Source organism: Eutrema salsugineum, unplaced genomic scaffold (genome assembly GCF_000478725.1).
Source record: "Eutrema salsugineum unplaced genomic scaffold, Eutsalg1_0 scaffold_5, whole genome shotgun sequence".
NCBI classification, from domain to species: Eukaryota; Viridiplantae; Streptophyta; class Magnoliopsida; order Brassicales; family Brassicaceae; genus Eutrema; species Eutrema salsugineum.
In genome coordinates, this window is record NW_006256612.1 from 6,943,384 (window position 1) to 6,971,173 (window position 27,790).

The 27,790-nt window shown below is 39.3% G+C and overlaps 7 protein-coding genes across 9 annotated transcripts; 4 read left to right on the forward strand and 3 right to left on the reverse strand.

Annotated features, from left to right (window-relative positions):
• The first annotated feature begins 229 nt into the window (after positions 1-229).
• On the forward strand, positions 230-2,304 carry LOC18992574. Of its 2 annotated transcripts, none has more exons than XM_024152808.1 (6): positions 230-349; positions 456-626; positions 924-1,088; positions 1,196-1,396; positions 1,484-1,581; positions 1,661-2,304. In XM_024152808.1, the coding sequence occupies exons 1-6, from the start codon at positions 295-297 to the stop codon at positions 1,754-1,756; spliced, it is 786 nt and encodes a 261-aa protein (XP_024008576.1). In that variant the 5' UTR covers positions 230-294; the 3' UTR covers positions 1,757-2,304. The 2 variants fall into 2 exon arrangements, with proteins under 2 accessions (XP_024008576.1, XP_006416047.1); XM_006415984.2 differs by having other exon boundaries at positions 1,665-2,304.
• Positions 2,288-5,185, reverse strand: LOC18992576. The gene is made up of 7 exons (XM_006415983.2): positions 4,862-5,185; positions 4,681-4,761; positions 4,412-4,588; positions 3,750-3,920; positions 3,444-3,656; positions 3,260-3,348; positions 2,288-3,156 (listed from the first exon to the last, which is right to left on the reverse strand). Exons 1-7 carry the CDS (start codon positions 4,947-4,949, stop codon positions 2,458-2,460), a joined length of 1,518 nt encoding a protein of 505 aa, XP_006416046.1. The 5' UTR covers positions 4,950-5,185; the 3' UTR covers positions 2,288-2,457.
• A 612-nt stretch (positions 5,186-5,797) lies between these two features.
• LOC18992575 (probable alpha,alpha-trehalose-phosphate synthase [UDP-forming] 9) lies at positions 5,798-9,713 on the reverse strand. Its single transcript, XM_006415985.2, has 4 exons — positions 9,489-9,713; positions 6,919-8,970; positions 6,566-6,839; positions 5,798-6,437 (listed from the first exon to the last, which is right to left on the reverse strand). The coding sequence occupies exons 2-4, from the start codon at positions 8,895-8,897 to the stop codon at positions 6,099-6,101; spliced, it is 2,592 nt and encodes an 863-aa protein (XP_006416048.1). The 5' UTR covers positions 8,898-8,970; positions 9,489-9,713; the 3' UTR covers positions 5,798-6,098.
• Positions 9,714-13,542: 3,829 nt separating this feature from the next.
• Positions 13,543-15,747, forward strand: LOC18992577 (serine/arginine-rich splicing factor RSZ21). 2 transcript variants are annotated; one of them, XM_006415986.2, is made up of 6 exons: positions 13,543-13,668; positions 13,787-13,894; positions 13,997-14,085; positions 14,271-14,484; positions 14,970-15,134; positions 15,541-15,747. In XM_006415986.2, exons 2-6 carry the CDS (start codon positions 13,806-13,808, stop codon positions 15,545-15,547), a joined length of 564 nt encoding a protein of 187 aa, XP_006416049.1. In that variant the 5' UTR covers positions 13,543-13,668; positions 13,787-13,805; the 3' UTR covers positions 15,548-15,747. The 2 variants fall into 2 exon arrangements, with proteins under 2 accessions (XP_006416049.1, XP_024008439.1); XM_024152671.1 differs by lacking the exon at positions 15,541-15,747 and having other exon boundaries at positions 14,970-15,138.
• A 202-nt stretch (positions 15,748-15,949) lies between these two features.
• Positions 15,950-17,171, forward strand: LOC18992578. Its single transcript, XM_024151918.1, has one exon. The coding sequence runs from the start codon at positions 16,101-16,103 to the stop codon at positions 16,923-16,925; it is 825 nt and encodes a 274-aa protein (XP_024007686.1). The 5' UTR covers positions 15,950-16,100; the 3' UTR covers positions 16,926-17,171.
• Positions 17,172-23,447: 6,276 nt separating this feature from the next.
• LOC18992579 lies at positions 23,448-24,663 on the forward strand. Its single transcript, XM_024152395.1, has 2 exons — positions 23,448-23,986; positions 24,185-24,663. Exons 1-2 carry the CDS (start codon positions 23,461-23,463, stop codon positions 24,589-24,591), a joined length of 933 nt encoding a protein of 310 aa, XP_024008163.1. The 5' UTR covers positions 23,448-23,460; the 3' UTR covers positions 24,592-24,663.
• Positions 24,664-24,695: 32 nt separating this feature from the next.
• On the reverse strand, positions 24,696-27,403 carry LOC18992581 (spermidine synthase 1). Its single transcript, XM_006415989.2, has 9 exons — positions 27,088-27,403; positions 26,886-26,962; positions 26,662-26,784; positions 25,913-26,017; positions 25,716-25,788; positions 25,549-25,620; positions 25,252-25,447; positions 25,032-25,155; positions 24,696-24,936 (listed from the first exon to the last, which is right to left on the reverse strand). Exons 1-9 carry the CDS (start codon positions 27,272-27,274, stop codon positions 24,871-24,873), a joined length of 1,023 nt encoding a protein of 340 aa, XP_006416052.2. The 5' UTR covers positions 27,275-27,403; the 3' UTR covers positions 24,696-24,870.
• Between the last annotated feature and the right edge of the window lie 387 nt (positions 27,404-27,790).

A 27,790-nucleotide genomic window follows, 5' to 3' on the forward strand; every position in this document is an offset into this window, starting at 1 on the left:
TATAAACATGACTTTAATTTACATCGAAAACGACAGCGTTTTTTGAGCAATCTTGAAACATTGATTGGGCCAGTTTTGGGCCGGTTTTATCACGAAATTAAAAGTCCAATGCTGTGAGATAGAAGATAATTGGTTGTTTCAAATTCTCTTCCCTACACTTCAATACAGCGGATTGTTGTAGGCCCTAGTATCGCCATTACTTGAAGAAGTGTGAGACACTTTAAACTTTAAAGAGATGCTTTGCAGCAAAAATAATTAAGACACAATCGCTTTCCCTTCCTCCTTAATTACGACATGGCTTGGAGGTTTACGTCCTTATTTCTCTTCTTGTTCGTCGTTTTCAATCGGGGTAATTTTTATTTTCCATGTATCTGCTCTCAAAGTTGCTAATTTAGTTGAAATACCCAAAACTTGAATTTTTAATTTTCCTGGGATTTCTATTGATTTTGTTTCAGTGAGGGCTAAGATTGTTTTAGAAGACGGGTACGAGGTTACAACAGTAGTCGACGGTCACAAGTCTGGTCTGAATCCACACACGATTCATGCTCTTCCAGGATCTTCCAGTCTGATCGTCCTTGATTCGTCCGGAAGCACATTCTACACTACTTCGTTTCCTCTGTCCGTTGGTAAAACACACAAATCCACCCTTTTTGTATCAATCTACTAATCGGATTATCATAATTGTGTTTGTAAATGGGAACTAGATTCATAGATGCATAAGTAATTGTTCTGGCTTGTGGCTTTGTAAACGGGTACTAGATTCATAGTTTGATTTATTTATATATATATATATGTGTGTGTGTTTGTGTGTGTGTGAAAGATCTAAACTTTACTATCTTCAAGTGGAGATTTTCAAATTCTGTTTCATCTTTCTCTCAATTGCAGTTTTAGCTAATTTGGAGTATGTGTGTGTATTTGTGCAGATAGTGTGATAAACCGGTTTGCTGGGGATCGGAATCCCGGTTATTTAGATGGTAAAGCTGGTAACAGCCGGTTTAACAAACCCCGTGGTTTTGCTGTGGATGCTAAAGGGAATGTCTATGTTGCTGATAAGAATAATAAAGCTATACGCAAGATCAGCTCTTCAGGTGTTTAATCAATTTCTAGTATCCCTATGCTTGCATGCCAGTTTGTTACATTCAGAATTCACTAGTTATAGTTCGATTATGCATCTTTTGTTGACTGGATGTTGTAGGTTATGTAACCACCATTGCTGGAGGAATCTCAAAGGATATTGGACATAGAGACGGACCTGCACAGAATGCAACATTCTCTAGCGATTTCGAGCTAACTTTTGTTCCTGAAAGATGTTGTTTGCTTGTTTCCGACCATGGAAACGAAATGATCCGCCAGATAAATTTAAAGGAGGAGGATTGCCTCGAAAGCTCTCACTCTAGTATGTTTCTTTCTACAGTAATCTTTTAGTCGATTTCATACACTCTGCTTTTAGAAACTTCAACGATTCTTCTTTTGCTGTTTTCAGATTTAGGGATATACTCGCTCTGGTCAATAGGGTTTGTCCTTTCATGCTTTCTCGGGGCTGCCATAGGTTTTGCTGCTCGTCCTTACATCATTCGTCATGTAAGACTTTTTTTGGCTATCTATCATCAAAATAATTGTATATAAAACATATCGAGATCTCTTAACCAAATCGTTATAGACAGGAAGAAGTGAACCACCTCTCGTTCATCGCGACATGGAAGCTTCTCCTAATCAAATTGGGGGAACAAGCTCTGATCTTCTTCTCCTACATTAGAAACCGAGTTGCTGGATCAACGGTTTATTCGGTACTAAGTAGACTAGTTATGATGATCGTGTCTCACCTTTCCCTCATGTATTCCGCAATAAGTAGATTAGTAAGTTCGATGGTATCTCCCCTTTTCTTCATGTGTCAACCCAACAATGTAGTTAGTTTAGACAAGACAGTCTCTTTCTCTGATGCCGACAGCCCAAGTTGCGGCAACTCAAAGCCGCCGCTTTCTCTGAAACCCTCTGATGATCTTATGGACTTGATTAGCTTTGATGATGCACAAGAGTGCACTGATCAAGAGACGGACGCTGCTTTGTCTCTTCCTCATGCAACCATAGATGATATTATTAAGGTTCAGGTTGAAGGATTTTCAAAGATGGCTGAGGAAAACGCTGCATCTCGTGGTTCTTCCTCTGCTGAGTAAGTTTCGGTTAACAGGACATGGAGGCAGAGGAAGCATGTATCTTTTGTAAATCTTATGTTCTAGGAGTTAAGTAGCTTTGTGCTGAACGATTGCTTGATAATCTTTATGGAAGTCCTCATCTTTTTCTTTATATTACTGAATAATAATTAAAAGTTTGCTACTTTTATTACAAGAAAGATCTAAATACCCAACTTCCCAAATTTATCTTCTCAACAAATCTCAAAACCCATCTGTACTCAAATCCCCAATGTTCCTTCTCTATCATATATTATCAGTCAACTTCTCATGTATAGGAATAGTAACCGTATGGATAACTCACAGATTGGTGTGCTCTGTAGTGAAGATTCTGATGTTCAGTATTATCTGTATGGTTTCCGAACTCTGTAGGCTTAGCAGTAGCTGCTGCTACCACACGCCTGCCGTCTTGCTCTTGCACCGCTCCGAACACAATCTCATTAGTCTTCTCACTGATCCGCTCATAATGAGTGTGCGGGATCGTTGAGTGATGCCTACGGTGATGCTGCTGCTGCTTATGCTTCTGTTGCTGCTGCTCCTGGAGGAATTCAGGGTCCAGGCTTCTGAACAAGGCACGGCTCTGGCGCAACTGTTGCATTTTCTCTGCGTCTTTGGACATGAAAGCGTAAGTTTTTTTGGGAGTGGGGTTCCTGGACTCGATGGGGGGTGGTTCATCTTCGTTGTGTATCATAAAGCTCTCTTGAATTGGCCATGAAGTTGTGCTAAAAGCAGAATGATTTGTCGCTTGGTGATTGAAGTTGAAGCTGACTCTCTGCTTCTTTCTGAGACCAGGAAACATTCCACCGAACAGCTCCAATAAAAACAACCAAGCATTCGACATGAATATCTGTAACGGCAGGAGGAAGCTTTCTTCTTGTTTCTCTTGCTCATCTCCGGTTGGAATCAGAGGTGGTCTGACTGGTTTCATAGGCTTTTGGTCAGGAACGGCTTGGTATATTTCTTGATCCTATGTAAAACACAACAGCCAGAAATGTTGGTTATAGCTATCATACAGTAGCAAAAGTAAAATGGTAATGTTTGGGATGTTAGGAAGCTAGTGGAACACTCACAGTGTGATATGAAACGATAGAACCGAGCCTACGTTGCAATAGAGCCAGCATATAACCAAAGAAACCTGCCGCTATAAGAACTGCAATCCCTGCATAATTTGAATTTAAATCATTGAGTTCAGAGATATAGATGATTCAGGAAGAACGGAGACAACAAACCAAAGATTTGGAAAGTAAATCTTACCAAGAGGAAAGCCACTTCCGTACTGATAAGCACAGTCATCGAAATGGAGTGGAATCTCTCTAATGGCTCGGTTTCCTCGGTCAATGACTAGCAATGAACAACTGCTTCCAACATAAACAACATCAAAATCATTTGAAAACTTTGCATCCTCACTCGGACCATCCACATGACCTCCCCCACGAACCATTTTCCCCCCAGCAATGGTTGTAACACCTGCCATTGCATTGTTTTTTCTTTCTCAAATCTGATGCTTACCAAAATAGATAAACCAAACCACATTTATCCCAAAAGGCATCCACAAAATACCTCCTTCACTGATCTTCCTGATAGCATTATTCACAGTGTCTGCAACATAGATGTTTCCTCTATCATCCACTGTAAGTCCTTTTGGATTGTTCAACCTCGCGTCTCTTAGTCTACCGTCGACATGGCCCGGATATCCTTCAGGGGAGCCAGTAACAAGCCTCGGTCTGCTATCTGCCATTGTTCTAAGAGTTACAATTTTTCTGTTCAAGAATCAGCTACTACTTGGTTTCTATGGAACAATATTCATCTGCCCCTAATCGAATCATGCAATCAGTATTCAATGTTAATGCTGCAATTAAAGCGATTGTATTCTTGACCAGCCAAAAGCATTCTCTTTGAGTCCCCATTAATCTCAAATAAAGAAAAACGCTTACATACGACACAGACCTAGCAAATCTCTGGATTTTCAAAATAAATTAGCTAAAATAAATTGCCATATACAGCAATAAGTATAGTCTATGTGCACAGTGTACAGCGAATTAGGTAAGAAAATAGTTTCTTTTCCACGTGAAGGCAGGGAAAAATACGTGATTCTATCCGTATTCAAAATCCTTTAGAGGATCATCAAAAAGTATCAAATCCATGTCGACGCGGAATCAATAGTACAAATGTGACTCGGGAAAAAAGTTGGAAGTTTGATATTTAACGATGATGGCACTTACATAGGGAAAGAGAGGAGGATATCTTGTAAATGTTACTATTCTGAGAATCCAGAATAAGCAGCTCGCCATTGGGCAAGACCTCGAGAGAATAAGGTTCGATACCGAGTTTGCTTCCGTCTAATACCGTTTCCACTGTATACCCATTTTCAAATTTCACCATCGATTTCGCAGGAGCCGCTGATTTAGAAGAAGAAAAACAAACCCAGGAATTAAAAAAAAAACTCACAACCTTAATCAGTGAGAAAGGAACAGATCGGAATATCTCAAACCTGTTTTAGTGGTGGTTTTGATGGACCATAACCATTTCATAAGGGAAGTTCCATGATTCGAGATGAAACCACTAACAATCTCTGCAAAAATAAGAAGATAAGAAAATGCAAGTAAAAATCGAAACCCAGATCAAAAAGAGTAGGATGAAAATGACCCATTTCCAAACAGAGTGAAACTAACTCGTTGGTGAGGTCGATGAAGGAGCTGAAGCTACAAACCCAGAGAGGAGCAGAATGATAATACCCAGAAACAGATATTTACTTCTCATTACTAAGTTTCAGCCTTTCTGGAGAGACGAATAGCGAAGTGAGAAAGATGAGGGGGGGAAGAACGGAGAAGGAAAAAACCCTAGTTCATATCTAACAATACGGAAAAAGGGGAAGAATGGTAGATATTGAGCTTGCGATGGAGAAGGAGAAAGGTTATGAATGGCAGGAAACAGTGATGGCTTAAAATGTTGAAGGAAGTAGGGACAATCTGTGAGAAAGGAGGAAAAAAGGTTGGAGAGAGAGAGAGAGGCGTGGACGAGTGACACATTTGTCATGCCATCAAACGTCGGCGCAACAAACTTTTTAATAATACCAATATTTTACCTGTTTGGCGATTAATTTATGATGTTTATTAGGCCTTAAACCTCTTAAATTATTAAATTGGGTGTTTACTAGGCATATACTATTTATAGTATATTTCATATTTGTTTAGATTACTTTCATAATATCTCACCACTGCAGGGATTGGAGATGAGTATTGGTAATGTGATTATCAATCACACACACACAAAATCAAAAAAAAAAATCATCGTTATCAAAAATAGTTCCATCAATCTGTTACAAAGTCAGAGTTTTACATTCCTTTCATATCAAGGTGAAATCAATCCGGATTCACCAATCACCGCTAGTGAAAAGTGTTAAAAGAAAAAGTTAAAAAGAACACAATCTGACAAAATACTTTCGAACGACGACGTTTGGAGACCACAAACATTTTTATTCACACGGCACCGTTACATCTTTCTTTACAACCTTCATCTACACTATGCACAATCCTTGATCTCAAATTCTCAGTAGTTAGGTGCTCACAAGATTAGTCAATTTTTAATATTGTGTCACTTGGTTAAAGTATTACAAAAATACACAACTTCTCCATTTGGTTACTCCGTGTAAATACAAACCACCATAGAGACTTAAAAAGATATTCTATACAAAGAGATGAAAACTGCAATTCTAAAACCCAGAAAAAAAAACAACAGGGAGAGAGGTAGAAGAAAACACCTTTCCCAAGCTTGGAACCAAAAAAATATCACACAGACAAGTCCCATGTTAAGCTTCATATACAACACCCCAATCCCAATCTTCTCCAAGTTATATGTTGGTTTTGGTTACTCACACACTGCCACACTTCAGGATCGTTTTTTTGGCTATCAGATGATGCTCTCAAACGCCACATGCGTTTGGGAGGAGGATTCTTGTTGATACTCGGGCTTTGAGCTACTTGATGCAGCAGCCAATCCTCCTAGGAGCTTCAATACATCAGAGACATCATCTAAGAAGTACTTGGCTTTGCTCGGTTTTCTTCCCACTGTGCAGGCAAAGATCTCTGGTGGCATTGGGAGGTCCGGGTTTGTCACTGTGCTCAATATGCTCTCAAACATGTCCTCGTCTGATCTGTCATCTCCTATACACATCACCATGTCCGGTGGGTTTCCTTCCTCTACCATTCGGTGTATGACTTTTTCCACGGCTAGGCCTTTGCTTACTCCCTGCGTCAATAAAAAAGAAGGTAAGAGACTTTTGTATTCGATTAGGTTCACTAGTTCTTCACAGATTTTTGCACGCAAATACTTGTATGCATGCAAAGAAAAGGATTAAAAATGGATCTTTATCTTACCTGAGGTTTGACCTCTACGATGTGTTGGCCTCTCTTGACGACAACGGGCTCGTTTGCGAGTACGCTCTCTAGATGATCCAGAAGCTCTTTTGCTTGGCAGGATCCAAAGTCTGGATCTGCATCTTGATGATGCCAAACCAAAGCACTCTCTTTGAACTCTATTGTGGAACCGTCTGTTGCCTCCATGTATGATCTCATAACCGGTTCTACCATTGTCTTCCACTCCGCCTCAGCTGACGAGTAACAAGTCTCCCACTCTTTCTTGCTACTCCACCTGAATCCAAATATAAAATAAGTTTAAGTTTGTTCAAATTCGTGTTAGAGACCTGAACTGAGAGAAACCATTTATATACCTTATGAAGTATCCGTGTTCAGCTGCTAATCCAAGATTCTCACATGGAGATAGCCAGTCACTCAGAGACTCCCAGCCTCTTCCACTGACGATAAACACGGTGTTTTTAGGATCCCCACACAGAGATTTCAGAACAGAGAGGACTTCGGCATTAGGAGTTTTGATAATGGAGCTCTCAGGAACGAGAGTGCCATCATAGTCCAAAAATATAGCCCTTCTCTCTGTATTTCTGTACGTCGAAACAATGTGATCGATAGATAGCTTCCTGAAACTCGGAGACAGGGACAAAACTCTGAAACTCAAGCCAAAACCAATACCCCAGCAACGTTTATTATAATGATCCTGGCATGCCCTCTCCAGATCCTGCATAAAGCTCTTTGCCCAATAACCCACGTCGTGAGTACTAACATAGTGATAGTGTTTCTCATGCCTCAATCGCTTTTCAGTCTCACTCATTTTGAGGGCTAAGTTAACAGCTTCTGCAACAGCATCTACATCCCACGGGTTCACCCTGATCGCGCCACTTAAAGAAGGCGAGCAGCCAATAAACTCAGAGACCACAAGCATGCTTGTGCGTGGTGAGTCATGGCTAATACCCATGGCCTTGTCCATACCTGGGGTCCCTTGCCTGCAAATGATATATTTGTACGGAACTAAGTTCATGCCGTCTCTAACTGCATTCACCAGGCAGCAGTCTGCCATAGCATAATAGGCAGTTTTCTCATAACGAGGAACAAGACGATCAATCAAGATAACTGGCTGATATCCAACAGAGCCATAACGCTCATTGATCCTTTTTGCAGTTACGTATGTCTCTCTCTTTGCTTCTTCCACATCCTTACCAGAGGCCCTTGCAGGGTTCACTATCTGAATCAGGACAACTTTTCCTCGCATATGCCAATACGTCTCAAAGAGATGCTCCATGGCTATAAGTTTGAGGCTTATGCCTTTAAAAATGTCCATGTCGTCGATACCAAGAATCAACTTTTTCCCCTTGAACTGTTCTTGAATCTCTTTCATTTTCGCTGCAGTGGAGGGAAGATTCAAAACAGTTTCCAGCCTACCCATATGGATGCCAACAGGAAGAATCTTGATAAACACCGTTCGACCAAAGTAATCAAGCCCGATGTGCCCGCGCTTAGATTCATAATCAAGACCAAGCATTCTACTGCAGCATGACAAGAAATGTCGTGCATAATCAAACGTGTGGAAACCAATGAGATCACAATTCAACAATCCTCTCAGAATGTCGTCCCGGACTGGCAAAGTGCGGTAGATCTCTGATGAAGGGAAGGGACTGTGAAGGAAAAATCCGAGCTTGACTCTGTTGAACCGCTTCCTCAAGAAAGTGGGAAGAACCATCAGATGATAATCTTGAATCCAAACATAATCTTCCTCAGGGTTTATGACTTCCATCACCCTGTCCGAAAAGATCTTGTTTGCAGAAACATAAGCTTGCCAGAGACGCCGGTCAAAACGATCACCGTGGTCAGGGAACATTGGAAGCATATAGTGGAAGAGAGGCCAGAGATGGTGTTTACAGAAGCCAAGATAGAACTTTTCTTGCATCTCCCGAGGCAAAAACGTGGGAACGCAATTGAATTCCGACAGAAGCTTTTGAGAAACTGCTTCTTGTTCACTCGTACCAATATCAGCATTCAGTGATCCTATATAAACGAACTCTGTATCTGAAGAAAACCCATCTCTGAGCTGCAGGAGGAGAGAGTCTTCGTCCCAGGTAAAGCACCATTGTCCAGTTTCTGTGTCTCTCTTAGCTTGTAGAGGTAACATGTTGGACACGATAATCTTCCGCTCGTGGGAGGAATGAACATCTGAGGAACCATCTTCGCAGCCTCCGTCCAGCTCAGAGACGATACCAGGAACAGTCATGACACGAGGAAGGGATCTCTGAGTCTGAGGAAAGTCCAATAAGTCCCAAGATGATAAGTCGAGAAAATTTGCACAAGATCTCGACACCATGGAATTGTAAGCAGCAAGAGAATCGTGTTTGACGAAGCCAACACGGGTCAAACACTTTCAAGCGGTCAAATCCCTGAAAAAGAAGAAAAAAACAGGCAAACCCATAAAAATCTTACTCAAACGGCACCAAAACAATGATCTTACAACACGGGTCTATTATTATGTGATTCTTCAAAAAAAAGAAACTATTGTTTGCAAGTTTTTGTATGGGATAAGCACTGAAAGAACCAATCTTTTTCCGAAAATCGAGTTTTTATATCCCAAACAACAAACAATGCCAACAAAAGATGATTCAGAAACGAAACCGATGCACTGAATCTGAAAGTGAAAGGACAGATTCGGGAAAGAAAATAAAAAAAAGCTTCACAAACCAAATAAACTAACCAACTGAGGCCAAAATCATGCCCAGAATTGTGATTCAACACCCCAAAACAGCTAAATAACCTGTTTTCACACAAATTAACTTCGTTCCAATGAACGAGAAACAGCTAAAAGATTTTCAGAAAGATGTTCCCTAAATTGCAAAATAAAAGTCCAGAAACCAGAAGAAACAAAAAAAAGAATAAAAAGTGGTTCACTTCTGCTACTCACCTTCTAATCGCCGGAGAAAAAACTCAAAACGGAAACCTTCGTGGAACCGATGAATAGGACACACACACACAAGAAAAAAAAAATTTGACGAAAGAGAACGATAAGGACTTGGAACTCTTTGGGACATTCGCTCTAGAGCTGGATAGAGAAAGAGCATCGAAGAAAATTAATGCGAGACAAATGAGAAAACAAAAGAATACCGATTACATACCAAATGCACATATACACGTTTTCTAACGATCTATTTCTTTATTTTTTAATTTCTAATTTTGGCTATAAAATAATCCGGTGTTAAAGGAAATGACATTATGACCCTTAATCCTCTTATCGTCTTCGTACAATAGGGTTGGTAGATGACTAGATAATGTGGTGGACCATTTTTTCTTTTTCGGCTGAAACAAATAAAAAAATATCCTTAATCCAATCCAGATGTTGTTAATGCAGTTTTTTTTTCTTTATTAAATTTTGCGATTATGAGATCTCATCAAACCTACTGTCTAGGTCGAATATTGGTATGGGTCCACTTTTTATAAGTTTATTTTATTGTTGTTTTACAATTTTTAATTGAGCTATCGTTTACGAGTTTATCCAAATTGAACCACGGCAAAATTCAAAATCCTAGTTTTGGTAAACATGACACCAAGCAAGCAAAATGCCACTGCCAGATAATAATTTTTTTCAATATTCATAATAGAAAATGTAAATCTAGAGAAAGCAAAATGCATATTCAAACTGTTATAGAAATGTTTTCCATCAAACATATGGAGTAATATTCAAAGACCAAAGTTAGCAACCACGAAAAATGAACAAATAATGGACAAATGATATACAAGGTATACATGTGTTTGGAGAGTTTAATTTCAAGAGCATGTGGAATATTCGTAAATATTTATCATTTAAATATTTATAGTACCATACCATAATTGAAATCACACTAGACCAATCTTTAAACATTCGACCATGATAAATTAGTTTTATTTTATAGGTAGCCTATAAAATGTTTTTTTTATTTATTCTTTAACATCTTAGCTCATTATTTCTCTTTGCATTCTATTCAAAAATTTATGTATTGTAATTATTCTATATACTTTGATTATTGACTGATGAATGATGATATCTTAAATATTTGTTTAAGTATTTAAAGTTTATAGTCCATATATCTTTTATATATAACTCAATGTAATGTATAATTTTTTTTGACAAGTCGTGTAATATATAGACGTCTAAACCTCTACAAAGTGCAAACAACGTTATATATAAATTAATAACCGTAAGCCGTTGGCATAAAAATATATTAATGATAATAATAATATTTGTCATCAATTGGTCAAAAACCAAACTTCCACACACGATCTCTGAGACTCTATCCATATAGATGAGATGTTTTGAATCAATCTTCTTGCTTTGATAAGAAGGATTGAATCATTATAAATTATCTTCGTGTTTCTAAAAGTCTTAGAAGAAAAGACATAAAAATGGAACAAACATCATCGGGAATGCAAGAATGCAACATGCATGTACATATTAGATAAGAAGGTAAACTGATAAAGAAGAAGTCATTATAAAATTTTAAAACTTGACCAAACCAAAAATAATTAAAACATGTAATGACAATACATTTAGATTTTATTGATATTTATTAAAAGGCCACCATGCGTGTTAGGAGTCGCCTCTCAAATCTCCCAAGGGCCAAAGCAACATTAAGAGGAAGGATGTCACTAAGTATTGCTAACCATGTGTTAATTTACGATAACACCCTCAATTGGTTTAGTGGTTCGAATGTAATAACGTTGACATCTAAGCCGTGTATTTAATTTCACGTTGTTCATGAAGCCAACGAGGATTGGGTTGATTGGATCCAAATCAGATAATCACTTTCTTTTCTCTTCTTCTTCTTTTGCTGCTTTCTTCGTTATTTTCCCTCTTTTAAAAAAAATAAAAAATAATTTATTTTACAGCTACCTTTTCTCTTCTTCCACTCGATGGGGGCCAAGCGCGTGGGTGTAATGACACGTGTAAATCAGAGCTGTAATGTGTTCGAATATTTTTCTAAACTTTTTGTAAAGGGAGGCACGTGGGGATGGTGGGGTCTACATAGATAGCTGTAAATAAGCGAATGATTATTCGACACGTCATCAGGCACAGTCTTAGAGGTTTTGATGTATGTGGGACCTAGACGGACTTATCTTGGTTCAGAATGTTTCCCCGAATGGATAAGCCTTTTGGGGGGATACTATTTTATCGTGACTGCTATTCTATTTACGTCGGTAATGTTTAACCAATGAGATATCGACACGTTATGGGAGGTTTTTTTCATACAGAAGTAACCTGCACGTTTGGAGCAGCATCTCTGTAACCTTACCCATTTATAGTATTTTTCATGCCCTTATAGTTAGGTACATTTAATTATTTAAATATGGATAAGAACAGTTAAAGTAAACATTCAGTTTTAGACCTAATTTATATGAAGATTTTGGCTGTCACAAAATACTAATTGTGATCGAGTTTTGGGTCTTTTCAGATTACAAGAAAAAAAAAACGAGGTTTCAGTAAGTGTTAAGCAATATGTGGTACTAAAAATGGCTCTTTTTCATCTTCATGTTATTCAAACAAAATCATAAAACAGGTAGGAGATATTTCAGCACCCACGGCACAATGCCTTGCTAATTAAAAGAGAAGAACCGAAACCAAAATTTAAAGAAAAAGAGAAGTCAGAAAAGTAGCTCGCTGCATCAGATATAGACAAACGGTTTTGGTGAGAAGCAAGTTCGTGTTAAGTCATCAGAAAACAATACTTTTAACGTTGAAAACAACCGGAGTATTCTAAAGCTGGATATAAACCAAGAGAATTCATCAAATTATTAATCCAAACCAACTCCTATGGGGCTTAATCTATACGCTACTACAACTACACCATAATGCAGTTGCTATATTCCTAAGAACCCAATGAATGCCTAAGAAAGATATACGCAGTATCGATCGACTATCCAGTAACCGAGTCCGCGAATCAAGTTAAGATACTCAATCAAGATATGCAATGGCAACGAAGAGATGCTAAAGAAGAATGTTTAGGAACATATACAAACAGCCTGTAGATAACTGGGTCTAGGAACGACTTTAGCTAGACTTAATTTGGCAAGCATAATACATATATGATTATATGAGCAACAATTGGTTAACTTGCTGGTCAGTTTTGGATTAGTGTAAAGCATATGAAAAGCCAACCTACATCTAGATTAAGGTTTGACATCTAACTCCATGAACCTCATCATTGCCATTTACAAGACCAAAAAATATCTAAAGTTACCGAACTATTGGATCTTAAATATGATAATGGCCAAAATCTGTTTAAGCTTTGTAGTTAGAGGATTTTGATTGTCAACGAGCAGAATATGATCAATATAGAACAAAAACAGCAAAAACACACTATAAAAGTCTTGACGAATAACGTAAAATCCATAGAAAACTTCATTTGAAAGATGGTTTGTTTATCAAAACAAAATCATATATGTTAATATGTTGTTAGATAGTTGATTTCAAAATCTAATTTTAAATTCACGTGTTATTCATTTACTAATTTTTTGAGAAATTTGTTTAATAACTTCTAAAAACTCATCAAAATGTAATGTTAATTAATAGTTGAATTATCTTTGGATTTTAGAAAGATTTTAATTTATATTGGATTTCGATAGAATTTAAAATATGTTCAACTTAAGAAGTGTCAAAAATCTGAAGATGAGCTTCGTTGTGTCGAATAGATTTCTAAATATTAGTCAAAACATATATTTAAACTCAGTAAATTCTACAAAGATTTTTCACTATAGATTGATTTCTAAATAAAATAAAATAGAGAGATGAATAATTCCTTTTTTTTTGGGGACGAACACATATACTGTATATGAAATCATTCCTTCTAGGGAAAAAAAAAGAGTGGGATTTGGTGTTGCCATTTGTGGAACATCTAGAGTCAACGTTTTGCGAATCAGGTTTTGGGCCTTTTGGTAATGAACTTAAAAGTCTAAAACTAATGGAGTTATTAATTACTTCTGGTCAAGAAGAAATTTGGTTATGTAATTAACTTTTTATACTAATTAATTACTCTGTCAGTCCTCAACATTCCCTCGTGCTCTTTTTCCTCTCCGAAGTCTGAACCCTAAAACATCCCGCTTCGTGGTAACTGGTAAGACCTCGACTCTCAGACACTTCAAAATACGAGATTTCGCCTTCAAGAATAGCAGCAAGTTCCTGAAATTGATAAATTCGATTTCTTTTTCTTCTGGGTTTTCTCGTTCGTTCAGATTTGGCTGATTTTGCAACATGACGAGGGTTTATGTCGGGAATTTGGATCCACGGGTCACCGAAAGGGAACTCGAAGATGAATTCAGGATCTTCGGTGTTCTTCGCAAGTAATTTCATCCCTGAGCTTTTAGACTTGTAGTCACTCTTGTCTCTGGGACACACCTCTCCTGCGAATTTTGACTCTTTGTTTTCGTGACTTGAATCCGCAGTGTCTGGGTAGCTCGTAGGCCTCCCGGCTACGCTTTCCTCGAGTTCGATGACGAGAGAGATGCTTTGGATGCAATCAGGGCATTGGATGGTCAGTGTTATTCTCATCAGACCTCTCTGATTATCCTAATCTCATGTGTTTTGATCAATTGTTAGTTTAGTCTCCATATTTTGATTGCATCTTGTAACGTGTATTCAAGGACTATTTGTTAGTATTGCTGTTTGGTTAATTGCAAATCGTAACGATTTATTACCAAATTGAGGCATGTTGTTCAGGAAAGAATGGGTGGCGTGTGGAGCTTTCTCACAAAGATAAAGGAGGTCGTGGAGGCGTTGGCCGTCGTGGTGGCATTGAGGACTCCAAGTGCTACGAGTGTGGCGAGCCTGGACATTTTGCTCGAGAGTGTCGTCGAGGACGAGGAGGCTATGGGAGACGTAGAAGCCCTAGCCCTCGCCGTCGTAGGAGTCCAGATTATGGGTATGCACGCAGGTGAGATTACCTAAAACATTCTTATCAAGCTGCTTGAATTATATATATAGAATATAGTGATAGAATCTATATGATATCTCAAGATAATGAACCTGTAACCGTTGTGGTAGGAGTCTGGTTCTCGGGTGTTAATGCAGGAATGTGTCTTTTAGGGTTCTGTTTTGTCTTTGTGTTAGTTTTTGTATCCATATTTGTTGTTGTTGAAATGATAGCTGCTTGTAGTTTTGGAATTTTATTAGAATGAAAAGTATTGGATTTACCTAATTAAGCTTAGGGGTTGATGTGCAGTTTTTGGAAGTCTTTAATGTGTTAAATTGTTCTCGCTGAGGCATCTTTAATGGGGAGCAATTGACAATGAAAGTTTTATAGGAAAGCTATGGGACTGTTTTCAGAATCTATTGATCTTTTTAAGTACCGAGAATTGTTTAAAAGGAATAAGCACTTATGACATGCATTTTTTGTTTCTGGAAATCTATCTTGTTCAGGAGTATCAGCCCTCGTGGAAGAAGATCTCCTCCAAGGCGTCGCAGTGTAACTCCGCCTCGCCGTGGACGAAGCTACAGCAGATCCCCACCGTATCGTAGTTCACGCCGTGATTCTCCTCGCCGCAGAGACTCTCCCTATGGACGACGTTCACCATATGCCAATGGGTAAGTTTATAGTTTCTTCAGTCTGCTTGATATTTGCATCATTCTCAACTTCCGCACTGTTACTTTATATCTTAATAACATTTTAAAGTAATTTTTGTCAAGCCTTGTTACAATATAGACTTTGATATCAGCTCTAGACCCCAAGACCAAGAACAATTCTAGAATCTTGTAATGCCTCAACAATTTTGTGAAAGCCCTCTACAGCTAGTTAGTCTAAGTTGACACAAATAGCTTCATCTCTGCTACATTCAGTCTTAGGCTAGTTACAGTTGATTTTAGGATGCTGCAAACGCTTGAGCAGCTGAACTTATTGTAGGATGTCTGAACAGCTGCATCATCACTTCTTTTCTTTTACACATTTTATTTTTGGTCGGTGGGTGACTCATATTCTTTTCGCTTCTTGCAGGGTGTGAAACCGTAAATGAAGAAGAAGGAATTCGAGTGGTGCCTGTTAGGATATAAAAAGTATTTGTGATCGAACCATAAATGAGTTGTAGGTTTTTTTGAATTTTAAAAATGAGTTAAACAAAATCTTTTGAAGGTATTAAAAACTAAGGATTTACAACTAAAATAACTAAAATAATGTACTACTATATGATTCTTGTTATTTTCAGTTATTCAGAGTTTTGCTCTTTAATTAAAGACATCCCTATACTACGGCTTACAACAAATAAGGGATGTGAAGTAGTCATTAGTCTTCCAATAAATTAAAAGGTCATCATAGTCCTTCATTGACGTTGACTTGTTGACTTCATCTAAGTCACCGTATGTAATGTTCAAATAGTAGTGGCCTAGTGTGTGGGTTTAGTAGGTAAGCTTGAAATATATCATATGCACTGATTTGGTCCACAAGTCAAGTTGAAATTTTTACACACTAATTAAATTTGTTCTATTACACAAAACAAACTGCAGATTCTCTGATTATCCTTCTTCTTCTCCTACTTAGAGAAAGAGAGCACCAAATCAATGGAGATGAAGGTGAACGAGAAGCTAAGTGCCATCGAACTTCTAAAACGAGCTGCGAAGCTACTCTTCGGTAACATCAATCTCGCTTTCTTCCTATTCCTCTACTCTCTTCCTCTCTTTTGTTTCTTGATCTTCTTTGAGCTCTCCCTCCAGACAACAATCTCCCTCTCTTACCAACTTCTCTACCAACAACTCAATTTTGAGGGTTACTTCGCTCGTCAAGATCAGAAAGACTTGTCGGAGAATGATCTGATTCCATGGCTGATCCAGACATCTCTGCTCTACTTTATCCCCTACAGCCTTCTCGACCTCCTCACCACCACCACGATCGTTGCAGCATCTTCCGTTGTTTACACGTCCGAGGAAGAACCATCGGGGCTGGTTTCTTTGGTACGGAGATCTGTAAAGATATGTCAGAACAGAGCAGGAGGTTGTCTGATCACATCTCTCTATGTCCTTCTCTTGTCAACCTCTGTTTTCTTCGGTTTCTTCTCTGATTCAACCAACTACTTATTCATTGCTTCTCTCTCACGCGAGCACCAAAGCTTCCGCAACCAAGCAGCGGTTCTGTTCCACGCGGTGGTGGTTCTGATTCACGGTACTGTCTTCATAGTACTGACTGCAAAGTTCAGCAAGTGGAGCGCAGGGTGGAACATTGGTATGGTGGTTTCGGTCTTAGAGGAGGATGAAGATGGTAAAGGCATCTATGGAACCGATGCTCTGTCTATCTCAGCTTGGTACGGAAGAGGACATGAGAAGCGTGACATATGGTTGATGTTGATGTTCTTGGTCTTTGCTATTGCGATGAGGATGCCATGTTTATAGTCCAAATGCAGTGAGAATTTGAATGGAAATGGAGTGTTGTACACGAGTCTCTATGTGGGTTTGATTTGTGTTGGAAATGTAATCAAATGGGTAGCTTATGTAGTGTGTTACTATGATTGTAGAGCTAGAGTTTTGGAGAAGAAGGATGATGTTGAGATTGTATCAAAAGCTAAGGCTTTTGCTACGTAGATAAATTGTTTTGAGATCATAAGTACCAAAGCTTGAAACTTTTGATAATTTCTCTATCACCAATTGCTTTGTCCGACAATTTTGATCAGCTCGTAATTGCTTTCCTTATTGAAGCTTGTGATTGCTCGGTTTAATAAGCCCTTAAGGTCATTCCAATTTAATTTATTGTTGTTTATGTATGTATGTTCACATCTCTAAACTCTTATAAACATGACAAATAAGACAGTAATTAATTGGCACAATTAGAAGGATTAGTTACTGTAGAGTCATTCCTCTTTTTCTTTGTTTCAGCATTTGTACAGTATATACAAGTTTGAGCCACCTCTCACCATAATTATCAGTATTGTTAATTTTGTTTGAAAAACCAAACAACAAGAGCATAAGCACAAAAAGTAGATCAAGATGAGAGTCAAATCTCTGTTTGAGTCATAGATGTGGTAGAGAATCATGAACTTAAAGGGTCTTAGTAAGACAGTACGATCATGCAAAGGAATAAAACGAAGCTAATCTCACTTATATTATACTGTGGGATCTGGTTCAATCTCACGAAAAGGGGCCGAAGGCCCAAAATGGGTTCATTACGAAAGTTCAAGAAAAGCTGAGAAGGAGATAAGAGTCTCTGGCTTGACCAGAGGGTTCATATTCTTTTGAACAAAGATCAAGGAGGAGCCTATTCATCATCTCTCTCATATGACGGCATCATGTTGCAGAACGTACGAGCACAAGAAGGGAAGCACGCGAGAGGTTCACGTGGTCTTGCAGTGCTCCCAAAAGATAACGGAAGTTAAGCCGTAATTGAAGGAAGAATCCCGACAACTCTCTAGAAGTGCTGCGCAAGTTGTCGGGTAGAGTTCCAAGACTCATCTCACTAATAAAAGAGATGAGGACTTCTGTTTCAAGGTTAACGAGTGAGAACAGAGTTTGTACGTTAGTGAGAGAGAGAGAGAAGTTGTAAGAACCCTAAAGGCTCAAGCTTTGAGCAAGTAACTTAGTGGATTTCCGAGATATTCTCGGCGAGACGTAGGGCTTCCGGTTTGGGGCCTGAACTCGTAAAATCTGGTGTGTTCTTTACATTTCTTGCTCAAACACAAACAAACGAGAGACGTAGAGAGTTGAGAGAGAGAACTTCTTATCTAAAGGTTTATTCAAACGATTATTTAAGAAGCTCGAGAAAGTAGTCAACTTTAGAAGGTCTGATTCTCACAAATTGGTATTAGAGCAGAGGTTTTCGACCTTGGAGCAAGTAACGCTTCAGGAGATGTCGTCAAGCAAGACTGAGGTGGAAAAGTTTGATGGAGAAGGTGACTACGTTCTCTGGAAGGAGAAACTACTAGCTCACCTTGATATACTTGGTCTAATGGAAGGTCTCGGGGAAGCAGAAGAAACAACGGGGACCGGTGAGAAAGCTACGGAAACGGAGGGTGAAGTAACGCCGGCTCCAACAACATCTGAACCTGAAGACAAGTCTCTCAAAGAGAAGAGAGGAAAGGCCAGATCCACCATCATACTAAGCGTAGGAAACAATGTTCTCAGGAAGATTATAAAAGAAAAGACAGCTGCAGGCATGTTGAAGGTTCTAGATCAGTTGTTTATGGCAAAGTCTCTTCCAAACCGAATATATCTGAAGCAGAGACTATATGGGTACAAGATGAGTGAGAGTATGACGATGGAAGAAAATGTCAACAACCTCTTCAAATTGATCTCAGATTTGGAGAATGTCAAAGTGACAGTTCCTGATGAAGACCAAGCCATAGTCTTACTTATGTCACTGCCTAAACAGTTTGATCAACTCAAGGAGACACTAAAATACGGTAAGACTACTCTTCATCTGGAAGAAATTACTGGAGCCATCAGGTCAAAGATTCTGGAGTTAGGAGCAAACGGAAAGCTGTTGAGGAACAACTCAGACGGTTTGTTTGTTCAGAACAGAGGCAGATTAGAGAAGAGGGAAAATGGGACTGAGAAAAACAAGCACAAAAGCAGATCGAAGTCCAAAGGAGGTGGAAAAACATGTTGGATTTGTGGAAAGGAGGGACATTTTAAGAAGCAATGCTACATATGGAAGGAAAGAAACAGATCAAGGGATTCTTCATCAGAAAGAGGAGAAGCCTCGACTGTAATCTCTCAAACCACAGATGCAGCTGCGTTGGTAGCCTCAGACGCCCTTCTTGGTTTTGCTGAAGTGTCTCCTGACACATGGATACTTGACACAGGCTGTTCCTTCCACATGACCTGCAGAAAGGAGTGGATTCTAGACTACAGGGAAACCAGACATGGGAAAATCAGAATGGGGAATGATACCTACTCGGATGTTAAAGGTATTGGAAACATCAGGATTCTCAATGATGATGGAACTACCGTTCTGCTTACTCAAGTCAGATATGTACCGCAAATGTCAAAGAATCTGTTGTCCATGGGAACACTTGAAGACAAAGGATGCTGGTTCAAGTCAAGAGATGGTGTTTTGACGGTTATCAAAGATGACATAACTGTTTTAACAGGGAAGAAGCAGGACACATTATACTTCTTACAAGGAACCACATTGTCAGGAGAAGCCAATGTCACAGAGAAGGTGAATGATGAAACTCGCTTATGGCACAGCAGGCTCGGGCACATCGGTTCAAAGGGGTTGGAGATGCTAGTCATAAAGGGGTACTTAGACAAGAATAGAGTAAAGGAGATGCAGTTTTGTGAAGATTGTGTATATGGGAAGACTCACAAAGTCAGTTTTGGGTCTGCAAAGCATGTCACAAAGGACAAACTGGATTATGTGCACTCGGATCTTTGGGGCTCTCCATCAGTCCCATTGTCGTTAGGCAAGTGTCAATATTTCATCACCTTCATTGACGACTTTACCAGGAAGACATGGATATACTTCATAAAGACTAAAGACAAAGCGTTCAGTAAGTTTATGGAGTGGAAGACGTTAACAGAAAATCAACAAGGCAAGAAGCTAAAGACCTTAAGAACCGATAATGGTCTTGAGTTCTGTAAACAAGAGTTTGATACTTTCTGCAAACAGGAAGGAGTTGTCAGACACAGGACATGTGCCTACACACCTCAACAGAATGGGGTTGCAGAAAGAATGAATAGGACCATTATGAACAAGGTCAGATGCATGCTTAGTGAATCAGGTATGGGGAAACAGTTCTGGGCAGAAGCGGCTTCAACTGCGGTATTTGTTATAAACAAAAGTCCAACTTCCTCAATTGATTTCTCAATACCAGATGAGAAGTGGACTGGTCACCCACCGGACTACAAGATGTTAAAGAGGTTTGGCTCAGTGACATACGTACATTCTGATCAGGGCAAGCTGAATCCTAGAGCAAAGAAAGGGGTTTTCTTAGGCTATCCTGCGGGAGTAAAGGGTTACAGAGTTTGGCTTTTAGAAGAGAGGAAATGCGTCGTGTCAAGAGATGTTGTGTTCCAAGAAAGTTTGATGTTTAAAACCATTGAGAAAGCGAACACAACAGAAGCAGGACAAATAAATGCAGACTAAGAAAGAGTAAACATCGAGCTGAGGGAAATACACGATGGAGGAGGAGCTGGTTCTGAGACAAATGAAGAAGCCACTTCAAGCAGCTCAAGAACTGAGAATTATCAGGATGACGAAAGCTCAGAAAGTGAGGAAGAAGATTACAATCTAGAAGACTACCAGTTGGCCAGAGACAGATCACGTAGAAAGATCAAAGTTCCACATAGATTCTTGGAAGAAGTAAACTTGGTGGGATTTGCACTAACCACTACAGAAGACGGTGAATCTCCAGAGCCAAAGTCTTTTCAAGAAGCGATGGCAAGTGCTGAATGGAAGGAATGGAAGGATGCTTCGGACGAAGAAATAAAATCACTGCACAAAAACATCACCTGGACACTTGAAGACAAGCCAGCTTCAGGGAGAATCATCGGGTGTAAGTGGATCTTCAAAAGAAAAGCAGGAATTCCAGGTGTAGAACCTCCAAGATACAAAGCTAGACAAGTTGCAAAAAGGTACTCTCAAAAGGAAGGAGTTGATTACCAGGAAATCTTCTCTCCTGTAGTCAAGCAAGTATCAATCAGGTATCTGCTCTCAGTTGTAGTAAAGTTTGACATGGAGCTGGAGCAAATGGATGTAAAAACAGCTTTCCTCCATGGAGAACTAGAGGAACACATTCTTATGCAGCAACCTGAGGGATATGAGATTGAGGGAGCACCAGAAAAAGTCTGTCTACTCAAGAAATCACTCTACGGTTTGAAGCAATCTCCAAGAAAATGGAATCAGAGGTTTGATCGGTTTATGCGAAGTGCAGGTTATCTAAGAAGTCAGTATGATCAGTGCGTTTATATGAAGAAACAAAATGATGAGAATCATGTCTACTTGCTTCTGTACGTCGATGACATGTTAATCGCATCAAGTGATAAAGGAGAAATTCGGAAACTGAAAGAACTGCTTAACAAGGAGTTTGAGATGAAAGACTTAGGTCCAGCGAGAAAGATTTTGGGGATGGAGATCAGAAGAGACAGAGACAAAGGGATCTTAGAGCTGTCTCAAGTATGTTGAGAAGTTTCTTCAGGCGTACAAGATGGAAGAGTGCAAGGCTGTCCAAACACCATTAGGTGCTCATTTCAAACTAAGAGCAGCTACAGAAGAGGTCCTTAAGCAAGACAGGGAACACATGAAAAGGATTCCATACGCAAACGCCATTGGAAGCATCATGTATCTAATGATAGGATCAAGGCCAGATATTGCATATACGGTTGGTGTGGTTTGCAGGTTCATGTCAAATCCCACAAAGGAGCACTGGCAAGCGGTGAAATGGATATTAAGGTACATAAGAGGATCAAAAGGAGTGTGTCTGCAATTCAAGAAGGGAGATAATGTTGAAATAAAAGGCTATTGTGATTCTGACTACGCAACCGATCCAGACAGAAGGAGATCAGTCACATGATACGTCTTTACTGCGGGTGGAAACACAATAAGCTGGAAATCCAGATTGCAGCCTGTTGTTGCACTCTCGACAACAGAGGCCGAATATATGGCCCTAAATGAAGCAGCCAAAGAAGCCATATGGCTGAAAGGATTGGCAGAAGAGATGGGATTCAAGCAGAGTCTAGTGGAGATAATGTGCGATTCTCAGAGTGCCATTTCTTTGGCAAAGAACTCTGTCTTCCACGAAAGAACTAAACATATTGATGTTAAGTTCAAGTTTATCAGGGAAAAGATTGAGGAGGGAAGGATTCAAGTGAAAAAGATCTCAACGATCTGGAATCCAGCAGACATCCTCACCAAAATTGTACCAGTGAGCAAGCTTCAAGATGCCATGAAGCTTCTCAGGGTCTCAAGTCACTAAGAGACCAAAGATCCGAGAATGGAAATCAAGAAACACTAAGGAATGTTGAAATCTTGTGAGTTTAAACCAAGGAGGAGTTTTGTGGGATCTGGTTCAATCTCACGAAAAGGGGCCGAAGGCCCAAGATGGGTTCATTACGAAAGTCCAAGAAAGGCTGAGAAGGAGATAAGAGTCTCTGGCTTGACCAGAGGGTTCATATTCTTTTGAACAAAGATCAAGGAGGAGCCTATTCATCATTTCTCTCATATGACGGCATCATGTTGCAGAACGTACGAGCACAAGAAGGGAAGCACGCGAGAGGTTCACGTGGTCTTGCAGTGCTCCCAAAAGATAACGGAAGTTAAGCCGTAATTGAAGGAAGAATCCCGACAACTCTCTAGAAGTGCTGCGCAAGTTGTCGGGTAGAGTTCCAAGACTCATCTCACTAATAAAAGAGATGAGGACCTCTGTTTCAAGGTTAACGAGTGAGAACAGAGTTTGTACGTTAGTGAGAGAGAGAGAAGTTGTAAGAACCCTAAAGGCTCAAGCTTTGAGCAAGTAACTTAGTGGATTTCCGAGATATTCTCGGCGAGACGTAGGACTTCCGGTTTGAGGCCTGAACTCGTAAAATCTGGTGTGTTCTTTACATTTCTTGCTCAAACACAAACAAACGAGAGACGTAGAGAGTTGAGAGAGAGAACTTCTTATCTAAAGGTTTATTAAAACGATTATTTAAGAAGCTCGAGAAAGTAGTCAACTTTAGAAGGTCTGATTCTCACATATACAATTAATGCCTTGGATTTTTTCAACGTATCTATACTATAAGGCTTATATCAACCAATGTTTTTGCTCCTTTACCATCTAATTTAATTACAAAATAAAAGTGTAATAATTCAACTAGACTTGTGGACCATATCAGAACACTACATACGGTGGCTTAGATGAAGTCAAGAAGTCAACGTCAATGAAGGACGGCGATCTTTAAGTTAATGGAAGCGTAATTAATACTTTTATGTTCCCTCTACGACAGAGGCAGAACGATGTTTGATTTATTAAGAAAGAGAGCGCCCGAATCAATAGAGATGAAGATGGACGAGAAGCTAAGTGTCATCGAACTACTAAAACGAGCTACGAAGCTGCTCTTCGGTAACATCAACCTCGCTTTCTTCCTCTTGCTCTGCTCTCTTCCACTGTTCTGTTTCTTGATCTTATTTGAGCTCTCCTTCCAAACAACCGTCTCTTTCACTTCCCAATTCCTCTCCAAACAACTCGTTTTTGAGAAAGACTTGTCGGAGAATGATCTGATTCTCCAAACCACCGTCTCTCTCACTTCCCAATTGGTCTCCCAACAACACATTTTTTGGGAGGACTTATCAGAAAATGATCTGATTCCATGGCTGATCCATACATCTCTGCTCTACTTCTTCTCTTACGCCTTTCTAGACCTCCTTACCACCACCATGATCGTTGCATCATCTTCGATTGTTTACACATCCGAGGAAGAACCAATGGGGCTGCTTTCTTTAGTACGGAGATCTGTCAAAATATGTCAGAACAGAGTACGAGGTTGTCTGATCACATCTCTCTATGTCCTTCTCTTGTCAACCTCTGTTTTCTTTTTTTTCCTTCTTTTTTCCTTTTTGTTTTTCTTTGGTTTCTTCTCTAATTGGAACAGCTTAACCATAGTTCGTCTCTTACACCAACACCAAAGCTTCCTCGACCAAATACCGGTACTGATCCACGCAATGGTGGTTCTGGTTCAAGGTACTCTCTTCATGTACCTGACTGAAAAGTTCACCAAGTGGAGCGCAGGATGGAACATGAGTTTGGTTGTTTCGGTCTTAGAAGACGGAGAAGATGGCGAAGGCATATATGGGAGCGATGCTTTGTCTCTTTCAGCTTTGTATCGAAGAGGACATGAAAGGCGTGACCTCTGGATGATGTTGTCGTTCTTGGTCTTCGCTCTCGCGACGAAGATGCCCTGTTTATACTCCAAATGCAGTTTGAGTTCGAGTGGAAACGGAGTGTTGTACACTGGTCTCTATGTATGTTTCTTTTGTGTTGGGAACGTGCTTAGATGGTTGGCTTGTGTTGTTTGTTACCATGATTGTAAAACTAGGTTTTTCAGGAAGAAGACCGATGTAGAACAAGCTAAACCTCCTGCTTCTTAGAGAGTTTGGCTGAGATCAATTCAAAGTTGGAGTCTTTAAATAAATGGTTGAAAAAGCAGAAAGCTTATTGAACTTCCCAGCTTCAACGCAAAAGATAGATAAGCTTTTTTGCTAATATGTGATGTGTAATGGTGCTATTATGCTAAAAGAAGACATCGTCGCTTGCAGTTATTGCAGTGTCACAGAAACATGCTTGAAACAAACAAGACATTCTAAAAATTGTAAAAAGCTTTTATTTTGATAACTGAAACGATCCTCCAAATTGTTTCATTCCCTTTTTCAATTGGCTTTTGACTCGATCACCTTCTTGGCGAAGGAAGGCAAGCAGAACGCGGCTGAATGAATCTGAAACCCCCAAGAAATGAGAACCAATACGTTAACATTCGAGTGTCTAAGACAGTATGAAATGGTATATATTGAGAGAGTCTATTTTTTTTTACCTCGGCATTGTAAAACTTCAAGGGTCCATTTGATTTGCTGGAGCTCTCATCAATTGGGTTCACTGGGTGTTTGAAGTCAACGTCAGGTCCTTCAGTTGAACAGAGCATGAATCCGATAACCCCACTGCAGAAGAAAACGTACAATGACACACGTTCAGCTTAAGTTCTTATCTCGGAAAAATGAAAGAGAGTAGATGTTAAAAGGTCATTGTAAACATGCCTTGGGTATGTTGGGACGCTGGTCCATGCATAGTTCACAGAACCCTTGAAGATCTCACGGCAATTGGAAACAATGTCTTCGATGATGTCCATGTGAAGCCACAAGCTTTCAGCTTGAGTACACACAACTCCACCAGGACGAAGAGCTCTAGCCACAGATTGGAAGAAGGGTTTCTCAAACAGCTCCTTTGCAGGACCTGACACACACAACCACACGTAAGTCAAAATCAAATGCTGCTTCTCAAACATAACAGCAGCAAGGGTTAAATCTGATTGTTGATGAAAAATGTGATGGTACCAATTGGGTCTGATGAGTCAACGATAACTGCATCATATGATCCTTCAGCAGCATTCTTCAAGAAAGCAACACCTGCAGTAAATAACCCTCCAACCATAAGTTTGAAAGAAGATAGTTTTAGAAAGGAAAACTAAGGAGAGATAAAAATAAAAAGCAGCAGTTTGTACCATCGCCAATGACGAGGTTCACGCGAGGATCCTCGTATCCAATTGCTACGTTAGGGAAGAACTGCTTAGACACCTGAAGATTCCAAGAATGTGGAAACATTAAACTAAAACACGCATATCTGCCACATTTGTTTACTGATAAAAGGCATTAACCAAAACAGAGATGCAAGAAAGGTGAAGAGTAAGTGAACACTCACGTCGACCACCATTTTATCAATTTCACACATGTCAATCTGCTCAACAGAAGCGTGGCGTGCAACTTCCCGCAGGACACCTCCATCTCCTCCTCCAATGACCAAGACCTATGGAAAAACTAGAAGCGCATTGATCAGATACACTCAGGCTAAAAGCTAAAAGCAAAAACAGCATTTCTAGCTGCTTCACTTTACCATAACCCAAAATAGTTTTCACAACTCTGATATTGAGAGGGGGAAAAAAAAAATCAATTTTGAATGTAAGAAGCTTTGATTATCTACCTTTTCTCAAACATGTCCCTAACAAGCTAGAGGATAATCATTTAAGCCAGTTGAAAGATTTTCTATCATATAATTATTACCCAATAATGTTACTTGAGTTCTCTAACTTTGCCAGTAGAGAACGTGGAACAATGTACCTTTTTTCTCAGAAGGCCATCAAAGTCTGTATAACTAAAAAAGCAAAAAATTGTTCATCATCTACCTTTTCTTTAGTGGACATTACTATCACCACTCTGGAGTGTAATCATTTATCCCAGCTCAATTAGTTTCTAAAATTTATATCTGATATAAAAAAAAGTCTACTATATCTCCATCACTAATGATTTACCCATCCTACTTTACCGGAGAAGAAAAATATGAGCTTAATAACGTTTCATTACATTCAAAAGCAATACACTTTGATAACCAAAAGTACACACACTCTCAAGAACTATAATAAAAACCACTAAAAAAAGAGACTAATTATTTACCTTCTTTGGGTTAGGGATAGAGCACAAAGGAAGATGAGTGATCATTTCTTGATAGGCGCATTCGTCTCTCTCAGTAAGTTGGATTACTCCATCCAAAACCAAAACTTTTCCATATGTAGCAGACTAAGAAGAACAAAAAACAATAAAAGGACTAAATCAAACACACAAGCTAGAAAAGAAAACAGAGAGATGATACAATTAGCAAGAGTCCATTGTTTTGTTACCTGGAAAACAATCACATCCTGGTAATCTGATTTCCCTTGAAACAAAACTTTCTCAACCTTCAAAGAGTGTGCTTCTCCTGCATCTCAGATCATAAAAAAATCAGCTTTTTAATTTAAGAGGAATCTCATCAATTCCAAATCTCAGAGGCGAAAAAGCACTTGTTTTTCCCACTTTTAAATCAAACAAAAAACGAGAATCGACCTGGCCACATAGGACTCATCTCGGAGAACCACCCAGGAATCACGGAAGAGAAACAAGCAGGCTCCTTTGTCTGATCTCCGTTAGCAGACGGAGCTGAGTTATCAGTCTCCATGGAAGCGGCGGCGGCGAATTCATCTTCTTCTCTCGGTCTCTTCAAATCGGAAGCGGAGGCATCTTTGGCATCCATGGTTGCTCTGGTGATTAGCTTCGGGAGCGAACACACGACACTCCGAGAGAAGGAGAAACGAGAGAGAGGGATTAGGGTTTTTGTAGGCTTGTTTTGATGTGAAGTGAAGCGGAAGATATAAGAAGAAGGAGAAGTGGAGATTCGATGTAAGATTGAAAATATCAATTTCATTTATATTAATATATTATTTCTTTCTTCTTTTATCTTATTTGTTATGATTCCAACTAGAAAATTTGCGAATTATTGTGTGATGATAATACGGACGACACAGCGTTTGCCTCGAATATATCGTTTTTTAAGCTTTTTGGCTTTTTATGTCTGTTTTACTTTATTCGCATCTGATACTCACTCGCCTTTAACCACGCGCTATCTCACGTGCAACGCAGGTTTGGTTCGAAGCTCGACGAAAGCACAAGCTGAAAAGTTGGCAGAAGAGGGAAGAATTGTCAGTAATTTTTTTTAACAGAAATAAATAAGGGTGTTATACATTCTTGTAATTCGTATAAAGTAACCAAT

Coding starts and splice junctions, on each gene's coding strand:
- LOC18992574 (XM_006415984.2), top strand. CDS start 295: ATGGCTTGGAGGTTTACGTCCTTATTTCTCTTCTTGTTCGTCGTTTTC. Junction 627..923: donor TTCGTTTCCTCTGTCCGTTG/GTAAAACACACA, acceptor GTATTTGTGCAG/ATAGTGTGATAAACCGGTTT. Junction 1,582..1,664: donor GTCCTTACATCATTCGTCAT/GTAAGACTTTTT, acceptor CGTTATAGACAG/GAAGAAGTGAACCACCTCTC.
- LOC18992576 (XM_006415983.2), bottom strand. CDS start 4,949: ATGAGAAGTAAATATCTGTTTCTGGGTATTATCATTCTGCTCCTCTCT. Junction 4,589..4,680: donor CAAAACCACCACTAAAACAG/GTTTGAGATATT, acceptor CTTCTAAATCAG/CGGCTCCTGCGAAATCGATG. Junction 3,349..3,443: donor CGGAAGTGGCTTTCCTCTTG/GTAAGATTTACT, acceptor CAAATTATGCAG/GGATTGCAGTTCTTATAGCG.
- LOC18992575 (XM_006415985.2), bottom strand. CDS start 8,897: ATGGTGTCGAGATCTTGTGCAAATTTTCTCGACTTATCATCTTGGGAC. Junction 6,840..6,918: donor GAACACGGATACTTCATAAG/GTATATAAATGG, acceptor ATTTGGATTCAG/GTGGAGTAGCAAGAAAGAGT. Junction 6,438..6,565: donor TCGTAGAGGTCAAACCTCAG/GTAAGATAAAGA, acceptor TTATTGACGCAG/GGAGTAAGCAAAGGCCTAGC.
- LOC18992577 (XM_006415986.2), top strand. CDS start 13,806: ATGACGAGGGTTTATGTCGGGAATTTGGATCCACGGGTCACCGAAAGG. Junction 13,895..13,996: donor ATCTTCGGTGTTCTTCGCAA/GTAATTTCATCC, acceptor TTGAATCCGCAG/TGTCTGGGTAGCTCGTAGGC. Junction 14,086..14,270: donor TGCAATCAGGGCATTGGATG/GTCAGTGTTATT, acceptor CATGTTGTTCAG/GAAAGAATGGGTGGCGTGTG.
- LOC18992578 (XM_024151918.1), top strand. CDS start 16,101: ATGGAGATGAAGGTGAACGAGAAGCTAAGTGCCATCGAACTTCTAAAA.
- LOC18992579 (XM_024152395.1), top strand. CDS start 23,461: ATGTTTGATTTATTAAGAAAGAGAGCGCCCGAATCAATAGAGATGAAG. Junction 23,987..24,184: donor ATGTCAGAACAGAGTACGAG/GTTGTCTGATCA, acceptor TTCTGGTTCAAG/GTACTCTCTTCATGTACCTG.
- LOC18992581 (XM_006415989.2), bottom strand. CDS start 27,274: ATGGATGCCAAAGATGCCTCCGCTTCCGATTTGAAGAGACCGAGAGAA. Junction 26,018..26,661: donor CTATCCCTAACCCAAAGAAG/GTAAATAATTAG, acceptor GTTTTTCCATAG/GTCTTGGTCATTGGAGGAGG. Junction 25,621..25,715: donor GAACCTCGTCATTGGCGATG/GTACAAACTGCT, acceptor TATTTACTGCAG/GTGTTGCTTTCTTGAAGAAT.